Source organism: Adiantum capillus-veneris, chromosome 6, assembly GCF_014529385.1.
Source record: "Adiantum capillus-veneris isolate H3 chromosome 6, ASM1452938v2, whole genome shotgun sequence".
Lineage (NCBI taxonomy): Eukaryota > Viridiplantae > Streptophyta > Polypodiopsida > Polypodiales > Pteridaceae > Adiantum > Adiantum capillus-veneris.
In genome coordinates, this window is record NC_140936.1 from 114,965,621 (window position 1) to 114,975,377 (window position 9,757).

The 9,757-nt window shown below is 44.2% G+C and overlaps 1 protein-coding gene across 2 annotated transcripts; it reads left to right on the plus strand.

Annotated features, from left to right (window-relative positions):
* The first annotated feature begins 148 nt into the window (after positions 1 to 148).
* Positions 149 to 2,561, plus strand: LOC147456118 (uncharacterized). 2 transcript variants are annotated; one of them, XM_086514675.1, is made up of 3 exons: positions 149 to 1,276; positions 1,660 to 1,874; positions 1,990 to 2,561. In XM_086514675.1, exons 1-2 carry the CDS (start codon positions 394 to 396, stop codon positions 1,830 to 1,832), a joined length of 1,056 nt encoding a protein of 351 aa, XP_086370801.1. In that variant the 5' UTR covers positions 149 to 393; the 3' UTR covers positions 1,833 to 1,874; positions 1,990 to 2,561. The 2 variants fall into 2 exon arrangements, with proteins under 2 accessions (XP_086370801.1, XP_086370802.1); XM_086514676.1 differs by lacking the exon at positions 1,660 to 1,874 and having other exon boundaries at positions 155 to 1,276.
* The last annotated feature ends 7,196 nt before the right edge of the window (positions 2,562 to 9,757 follow it).

A 9,757-nucleotide genomic window follows, 5' to 3' on the forward strand; every position in this document is an offset into this window, starting at 1 on the left:
TCTAGTGGGAGGGCAGCAAGGTTGCAAATCCACGCATTTGGCACCGTGTGAAACCACCCATACTCACTTGGTCGTCCTTGTGAAGGGCTATAAAATTTTGCAATAGAAATTACCGCGGGATGGGTATATAATGCAGCAGCTCTACTACTCCATGGGATCATTGCATGATAGAGATTGCTGGGTGAGGGCGAAGAGCCCTCCTGCCCTCACCACTAACTTCCCAGACCAATGGCTAACTCCTGACACGCAGAGAAGAAGGCGAAACTAACCCCATCCGGCACCCACAACCCCTGCCTTCATCTTCGTGCGCACAGCTCCACCACACATTTTTGCATCTGAGTACTCCATCTCTGTGTTTATCTCCCCCGTCTGTGTCTCCTGTGGCTTCTCGGAATGAAAGGTACCCCGATGCCCTTTTTCTCTGAAACGCTCTTCTCTCCCCCTCCCTCGACTCACCGTAGCCATGGCGGTGCTCTCTCTCCAGAGCCAGAATTCTACCCTGCTGATGCGACCCCATTTGAAGAGAGAGAGCTTCTGGATGTTTGCTCTTTCGTGGAAGATGATGACCTGGTTGAAATTGTGAGAATTGCGGACAGCCCCAAGCCCTTTGCAGGTTTCGGATCATATCGACAGAAGCATGGGGATGTAAATCATGGCAGACACAGCAATGGTTGCGGTAGCCGCTTCTCTGTAGAGGCTCCTGCTAAACTTGAATGTGGTACAATGAAGACTAGTTCCGAGAAGAGCAGGGTGAGCTCTCCAGCTTGTCCAATTGGTATGGCGAGGTGCACCGAGCCAAAGGTACACCGCAAATTAAGTACGCAAGGTTCGTTCTCTTCTGACATTGATCGCGAGGAAGCATGGGAACGCAAGAGGGAGCTGCATGTTTCGGATGGGCTGTGCAATCAGAGAATGCGTGGTGTTGGAGAACGAGCAGGTCGCACTGTTGCTCGAAGTGTGTCGGATTGCGGAGAGAGAACATGGCCTCTAGTGAAGCCTCTAGGAAAGGTGCGTACTCGAAGCCTGACTGATGAAGATCTGGAGGAGCTAAGAGGCTGCATTGACCTTGGTTTTGGATTTAGCCTTGATGAGGATTGCAACTTATCGGCTACTCTTCCCGCTCTTGAGCTCTACTATGCAATCAACCGCCAGTACATGGAAAGCAAGAGCCGGTCGTCTCCAGTCTCTCCTCTGGAAGGGGGCACCCTTTACAGAACATCCAGCGATGACGGCCCTGGCAGCCCTCTCAGTGATTCTTGGAGGATATCTAGCCCTGGTGAGTTTGTTCTGCCTTCTATTAGGGCAGGTTACGTTTGGTGTCCTGCGTTTTTATGTTTTCAAGTGTGAGACACAGGCAGGCGGCCAACTCCCGTATTCTATGCAGAGTAGCTGGCTTGGGTCCTGTTGTGAATCCATCATGGATGGCCATCTGCCATCCACGTCCGTAGCTCCACGTACTCGCAAGCTCCACATAGTTCCAAGCTCCACCCATGCCAGGAGCACAGCGTCCCCCCAGTGCATGGTGGGAGTACCGTGTCTAGGCAGGGGCTTCCGGTTCTTAGGCCTGTGGAATGAACCACTACCCTTACATGAAGTTCTCAAGAAGCGCAGATCTTGGTGAAAAATTGTCGTTGACTTGGTTAATACCTTGGCTTTCAGGAATGGTGTTCTGGAGCATGAATTATTACCTAGTGCCACGTACTGTCATAAAATTTGTCAACGTTGAATTTGAGAATAGCTTGGATGGCAGAGTACTTGGTTTCTTGATGCCTTGGGGAAGCTACATTATATTACTGCTGACAAAAGATCAGTGTATAGAAGAGGTGGAATGATGAGCAGGAATGCTTTGCCTTCGATTTGATGAGTGAGAATCAGTTAGGTTATTTGGTGGGATATACACATTACATTGGCTAGACTCGGAATTACATTCGTTTGTTTCAATTGTATAATCTCGGAGCATCGTTTGAATTGTGTTTTTGGTTATTACAGGGGATACTCCCAGCCAGGTGAAGACCCGGCTACGTCATTGGGCTCAGGCAGTTGCTTGCTCGCTGAAGCAAGGTGTCAGCTTGTGAGCAAAGGTTTTTCAAGAAGGGAAATCGAACTGTTTCTTGAGACCTACATGATCTGACAGGTTTGTATCAATACTTGGGTCATGGTTGGGTGGATGGATGGGTTTTGACTCTTTTTTTCCGGCACTCTGCTGCCTTAGCTCTTTTCTATTTCTCTTGGGGGGGGGGCGGGGGGGATTGTGTCTATTATGTAAGTAAAGTTCCTGTTTATTAAGATGACCACTAACATGAAACGGGTGGAAAAGGAAACCACATTGCGTTGCGGGGCACAGGGCATCTTCTACGCCTTTCTCAACTCTTATGTAACAAAACGTATCCAGCTTATGTAGGAATGAAGATGCCCTGCCTTGTAGGGCAGGGTGTCCTCTACCACTCCTTTCTTTATGGAATGTTGCACTGGGCTTCAAAACACCGGCAAAGCCGGATGTTAGCTGTCCATGGGAAGAACAATGTTTTAACAAAGTTATCCTGCTGGTGCTCTGCGTATTATTCTCCTGCGTATGGACTAATGGTGTGCTTTTTAACAGATTCAACTTGGGTTGAGTGTAGTAGTTACCTAGTCTGTCGAACTCCTGAAAGTATGTCATGTCTGGTTGTTGTATGCTATGTGACCGCGCAAAGCCCTGTGGAGTGATCATTGTTTGCAATTATCTAACAGGTTGGATGGGGCTATTGTGCAGATATGATGCACGTGTTAGGAGCTTTTCTCCTCTCATCATGATGTGGTCGTGCATGTATCAGGCATTAGTAAGATGTTACTGATGCAACTATACCATTCTTGAGTTTTCCATGCCCTTGTTAACTCTTGGTTTCAATCTAATCTTCATTCTCATTAATCTTGTCTTCATTGGCAAAGGTACAAAAAGCCTGCAAAAAGCCTTGCATAGTTGCATATAAGATAAATAATTGGTGCTTGCATGTGACCGCGCACGAGCACATTTTTTTCAATAGGTAACTTAAGTATGCGTCGCAGGACCATGGCCTAGAATAACTAGGAATTATGTTGGTTATGAGAATCAGAATGGAGAACGGGAGTGGATGGAGGTTTGCAAGATGGATAATGAATTATGGTTCTCTTCTTATGCTATTTGTCTATAGTAGAGTATTGCTTTTCCTGGTGTTGATGTCCCGAGACTGGGATGGCTGGGAACCCCCTCCATGCACATTTTGATAGTCATGATTCGTACTCTTTACCTTTCACTTTTGCATTTAGATGGTTTGAGAGGGGTCTTTCTTTGAAGGTGTGGGGATCTTATTGCATAATGTAATCTACTTCTCCTAACATAATATGGCGGAAGGGGGAGCCCTTTACACGTGTCGCAATCTATTTCAAACTCTTCCTCCTATTCAAACTTTCAAGCTCACTTTCAAACTCTTCCTCCTATTAGTATGCAAAGATTTAACCGTAAGTATGCAGAGATTTAACTCGCAAAATTGTGCGATCGATAGCATGACTTTCGACAACAATAAGTTGAGGATCCATTGGAAATCATGGGCTACTAGGTGGGGAATTGGTGTGGGGGCCAATCTATAAGAATAGACAAAGATGGTTGGGAGTAGCATTTGGTTCCTTGGATTTAGGCCTCTCAATGGTATCAAAGATGATTGGGAAGAGCATTCCGTTCCTTGGCTCTAGGACTCTCAATGGTATATAAGTGGGAAATTCTAAATTGGGAGTTTTTTTTGCATGCATGCAACCGTGGTGTTGAAGATGATGAAGATGAAAAGTGTTTTGATTGTGTGATAGCTGTGTAGCATTTCCAACATAGGCACACATGTTGCGTTTTTGACTTGCACGGTTTCGCCTACGGCTTTCCATCCCCGCACGGTTTCGCATGCGGCTTTCCATTGGGGATGCACATAGGGTTGGGGTGCGTAGTTTGCCAGTGTAGCGTTGCTTGAATAGCTACATGTCTATGTTTCTTCTCTCTTGGCCAAGGTTGCTTGCGCCATTGCTCACATTGGTGGAGCTTGGGCTCACATCTAGAGGCCACGTGGATTTTGGAATTCCGCTTTTGGGGGTGACCAAGTGTTGCGCGACTCCCACCCACCATTGTTTGTAGCAAAGCATGCCAATTCGACTTGGTGAAACCTACGAGCTTGATAGAGACCAAGGCAAGGCCTTCTCTTCGCAGGTCTTTTTGGAGGAAACAACAAAAGACGTACGTAGCGATTACAAGAACCAAGGCAAAGCAATTTTTGAGTCATTGGTAGAACCTTGATCTTGGAATTTACCACACCACATTGCACCATGGATTTAAACATAGACGTGCATCATTAGTTTGATTTGAGGGCCGTAGTTAGCTACTCTTATGGAGGGTACCCACACTGCAACTGGCACGAATGGCAACATAAAATTGCTTGACCTGCAAGGGTTTAGAGAATTACAATCATGCATGTTTGTTTTAGAAACAAATTTTGAACGTTTGAATGAGAATGTCACTAAGCTGTATGATCTAGTAGTGCAATATGTGCATTAGTTAGCCAAGGCCATGGTAAGTGAACCATTGCGGATTTTTTTGGGCATTGTGCTTGAAAATTCATCCTCTGGCATGTTGGAGCAAGGCCCGAATCCAAACTCGTTCCCAATTGTAATGTGCAGTGGAGGTAATTGTCGGTGAATACTCAGGGTTGTCGGTGGATAGCATGGCGATAGGCTTGGCTGAAAACGTTGATAGGGAAATGTTGAAAAATGTTGGATTGATGGTGATGAAGATGGATAGAAAAACGCTAGTTGAAGGGTTGAAAAAGGCTGGCCTTCTGGGTCCGTGTGCCACTTCTTCTTTTGGTCTTCGAAGTGCCTCCCATGGGTTGCCTATACAGCATCAAAATTTGGGTTAAGTCTCTCTAGGCCCCACGACTTGTAGGAAAATGCAAAAATGTCACTTATTATTAAGTCTGGCAATTCGCTAATAAGAGGTGGTTCGCATGCGGTAAATTGCCTAGGCTTGGTACTAATGGTACTATATGGACAATGCAATCAAAGGGTATGCAACTACTCTAAAGTTCTTGGACATACACGTCGTGTGTACAGGCTCACAAGGGTGCTAGAACACTTCCTAGGATGACCTAACCCTAGAAGTAGGAGTTACAAGTTGGGCCACATGCACTAGGGTTAGATGTGCACGTGACATCTCGCCCTTTTCAAGGTGACGTATTGGTACCGAGCTGTATGGCTTCCTTTTAGTCTTTGCCAACAACTCGAGGTAATCTATGAAGAAATCTTCATTGACCCACATTGCGTTGTGGGTCCTTCGATCCTTGAACTTCAAAAAATATTGTTTTGCTTGTTTCTTTGAGCCATGGTGAAAACGATGTAGCAAAATCTGCTCTGGCTTCATGAATTCACCTTCGTTTATGATCTCGTATTCATCCTCTTCAGAAATGTCCTTTGGGGGATCTCTCTGAAGCAACCTCAACCAAGAAACATGGAAAACATTGTGCATTGAGGATGAGTTAGGTAACCGCAATTTCATAGACATGTCATTTATCTTTTTAATGACTGGAAATGGACCATACATCTAAAAAGAAAACTTTGGAAACTTTTTTCCTTCTTGCTTAAGATGTTGCTTCATGATTCTAAGATAGACCCAATCCCCTTCCTTGATAGTAACATCTTGCCGATGGTTATTAGTTTGTTGTAAATAAGATTCCTTAGCCTTGCTTAGCCGAAGCTTCACACTCTTAGTAATCTTGTTCAAGGATTGACTCGCAGCATTGGTGTCCGGCAATGGATTGATTGATCTAGTCAACAAAGATTGGAATAGATGGCCAAATGCTATCCTAAACAGAGTTCTACCAATGGCATTGGAATAGGAGACGTTCAAAGTTGCTTGAACTAGCGGGAGATACTGCTCACAATGAGACTGTTGATCATGCACATATGACTTTAGGACATCGAACGCTAATTGATTGTAGATCTTAGTTTGAACATTGGACTATGGGTGAAATGAAAATGGAAAATTCAACTTAATATCAAAATTTTGAAAGAGTGCTTGTCAAAAATGTGATGTAAACTTGACATTCCTATCCGACACAATTGACTTTGAAAAACCACAAAGGAGATAGCAGTGTTTAATGAACGTATGTGCTACATCTTTTTCTGTGAATGTGGCCTTACAAGCAATTGACATGCAGAATTTGTTGAAACGATCAAAGAATGTTAAACATTGAGTATTGCTTGAATGCAAATGAGGTGGAAGATTAGTCATAAAATCCATGGAAATGTTTTGAAATGAGCCTTTGGGAATAGGCAACGGCATCAAAAGACCTTGCTGCTAGGGATTTGACTTTTTGAAAAATGGAACAATGTGTGATGTAATGGAGTTGGACTATAAACATTGAGAATAGCGGAATTTAAAGAACTGCAGAGTGCATTTTTATGAGAATACTTTGTGAAAATAGAGAGAGAACTTGATTAGAGGCAGCAACATAACCATTATACCTAATGAACTTGGCATGAGCAATACTTTTTAAGAGAGAGAATTAGAGAACTTGACAATAGTTGAGGATCCGATTTATGTGAAGCGGGTCCCCCTCCAAAAGGCTTTTGTATTATAGCCTCTCACATAAAGAGAGACTTGGTACAATACAAGCTTTGTGTTCCTTAAGACCTTGATGGTGCAATGAAGATAGAGAGCTTCATGCACCACAATTATGCCTGTAACTTAGCTAAATGAAAGCATTACCTTGTTCCTGGTCTCAATCCCAAGACCTCAAACACCGTCGGAGGTGGAGAGAGCTAGCAGGGAATGAGGGTAGGGAAGAGGAAGAAGAATTAACTTATGAGAAAGTAGTGTCCTCTCATATCATTACTCATAGAGCTTAGCATAGCATAGTAATGGAGATGAAGAAGTTGGCTAGCATAGCATTGAAGCATGGCTCTTAGTTGGATTTGCATTCCATAGCCAAGAGTTGTTGGTGTAGGCTCTCAACTTCTCAAGCTTGAAGAAGGAGATGGAGTTTTCGCACAACACACCATGAGAATGAGTGTGTGTGTGTGTGTGTGTGTGAGAGAGAGAGAGAGAGAGAGAGAGAGAGAGAGAGGGTATATGGTCAAGCTACCCCCCTCCTTGCTTGGATTGACCCCTCTTCCTAGCTCAAGCTTGAAGTTGATTGGACCTCCTCTAGACTAGCCAATCACATGCATTAAACATATCAAGCAACCAGGGTAGCATTTGGACAAGTGTCTTCCTTTTCCCTTTGAGAGAGAGGGCTTGAAAAATAACTAAACAATTGATTAAATAAACTAAAGGTTCATTGGATCCCTTTTAAGGTCAACCAATAGGCTTTATGCACTACATGAGGGCAGCATGTGTAGGTGCTTGACATGTGTCCTTGTTGCCTCTTAGATCTTGGGCTTGCCTTGAGTGAGTGTGTGCGTGTTGTCTCTCATGCCCCTACTTGTAGGGCTCGCTTCCCCTTGTGTAGGGATCCATGTTGACTTTGAAACACCTCACTCTTAGGTAAAGGCGGTGTGCCTCACCGTGCTTTGTCCGTGTTTGTCAAGAAGTGTCCGGCAGTCCACATTTTATCTCCTCATTCTTTATACATACAAAGAATAAGGAGCTCTCACTCATTCTCACATTGTGCTCATATAGTGAGATTTGGGAGCTCCACCCACATCCTGTGTACTCTTTCTCTCCCCTTCTGACTCTCCGCACACGCATCACATTTGCACATTGACAATTGGTATCAGAGATTTGGCGATGCATGCGCGACAGCTTCCCGGCAGACGGAAGCGACGGAGCTCGACTATGGCGGCTTGAGCTTGGCGGTGAGGGAGAGATCAAGAAATTTTGGAAGCTTTGTGAGAATGCAATGGGAGCTTGTGATCTCACTTGAGATTAATGTATGCTCTTGTAGAAGCTCACTAACCAGTGTGGAAGATTGTGTGTAAGTGAAGGTGCTGTCCTAAAAATCATGTGCGCAGCAGCACTGTTTCTCCTTGTAGAAGGTAGATCTGAATATTCTGCCTATTCGACCCCTCCGTTTCGACGTGGTCTACAACTTTGCAGAAGAAACATTTTGTAAATTCTTCACCATTTTGCTGATATTCAGCTCAGACTAACTGTATACAAAAATTGCAGGTTTTCTGTTTTCGCATAGTGTGTGAGTTTGATGCACTTTTGGAAGCATGGCAGGTGCTCGAAGTTAGGTGTATAATTTCTGAGCTGAAGATGGAATTTCAGCTTGTGCAGAGCTTGTGGTTTGATGGTTTTTTGGTAGTTTTGGGCTACAAAGTATGGAGGTGTTTACACACCATCGAAGCGGTCTCTTGAGAGACACAATTTTTTGGAGCACATAGGTAGAGCTTCTTTCACAGGATACTTTGGCAACGATTTTGTGCTTGGATTCATGGTCTTTGTGGATGGTTTACATATGGTTGATGCCCATTGTACATGCATTTTGGCAAGCACTTTCAATTGTCGATGAGCTTTCTTGAGAGCATTGCTTTTGCATTGATCAAGTTTTTGGATTGCAACTCTTTTGGTGCTTGCTTATGCGCCACCACTCCGTTGATGTACATTGAGTGCGGATTGCCATTGTATGTGAAAATGTGGAGCCATTTTGGCATTTCTATCATTGGCATTGAGTAGTGTTATGGTTTATGGTAGAGATTGTACTTGAGTTTTTGCTCACTCTGTCGGATTTTTTTTCAAATTCTTGCCATGGTTTATGCGTTGTGCAATTTTCTCTCTGATGGTATAGTGGTCGATATATTCCCACTTTGACAGTGATCGAGTGTTTACTCTCACTTTGCCAGGTTTTGTTAGTTTGGACACAATTTAATAATCTTGTACCCACTCTCGCAGGAGTGAGGAGAGGCTATTACAGAGGCTAGTGAGCTTGACCGTTTACTCACCTTCTTTGCTTGAGACAGTGGCTTGCTCTTGGGTGGGAAAGTTTTGTGATCTTGAGCATTGTTTGCCATAATTTTGGCATGGATATGGAGACGCTTCAGGTTAGGCAGCGGAAGAGGTAGATGTATGGTGCTACTATGAGGACAAATGCTAGAGAGTATGCATGTGATGGGCATGTCACTTTTGAGTCTAGCTTGCCTTCACACTACTTTGTGTATTGGGATAGGACATTGTCTACGTGTTTTCACTAGACGAGCATGTAGTTTTTCACGTGACGCCACGTCGTGATTTGTTTTTCTCTTTCTCTAGTGGGAGACTTGGTTGTGTGCGGTTCGCTAATGGTTCAGTATATGACATAGAGGGTGCTGGAGATGTATGTACGTCTTTACCTAGCGATGCATTGCTTACGCTATGAGATGTACGTTATGTACCAGGACTCAGCCAAAGTCTCATTTTAGTGCGTCAGTTGTTGCAGAGTAGTGGACATTGTGTACTACTTGGAGAGCGGTCATGTCAGATGTATAGGGGATCATTGGTGATAGCTAGAGGTACTAGGAGTGGTCTGGTATACCCTTTGCATATTTTTGACACATGAGGCGGTGTAGTCTCTGTGTATTTGAAGCCATGTTTGGAGCGAGAGATGAGGCATGTCTCTTTTGCGGATGTGTTGCATGGAGAGCAGGTTGTCCATTTGCCTTGTGGTGATGTTCACGCATATAGTGGTATCTTTGGGGATGCACAACTTGGTCAGTCAACATCAATAGAGGTGATATCAGTTGAGCCAGAGATCGATGCATTGTTCTATGATGCGTCTGATACATT

Excerpts from the sequence above, each read along its gene's own strand:
- LOC147456118 (XM_086514675.1), top strand. The coding sequence starts at position 394 with ATGAAAGGTACCCCGATGCCCTTTTTCTCTGAAACGCTCTTCTCTCCC. Across the intron at positions 1,277-1,659 it reads TTGGAGGATATCTAGCCCTG|GAATGGTGTTCTGGAGCATG; the intron begins GTGAGTTTGTTC and ends CTTGGCTTTCAG.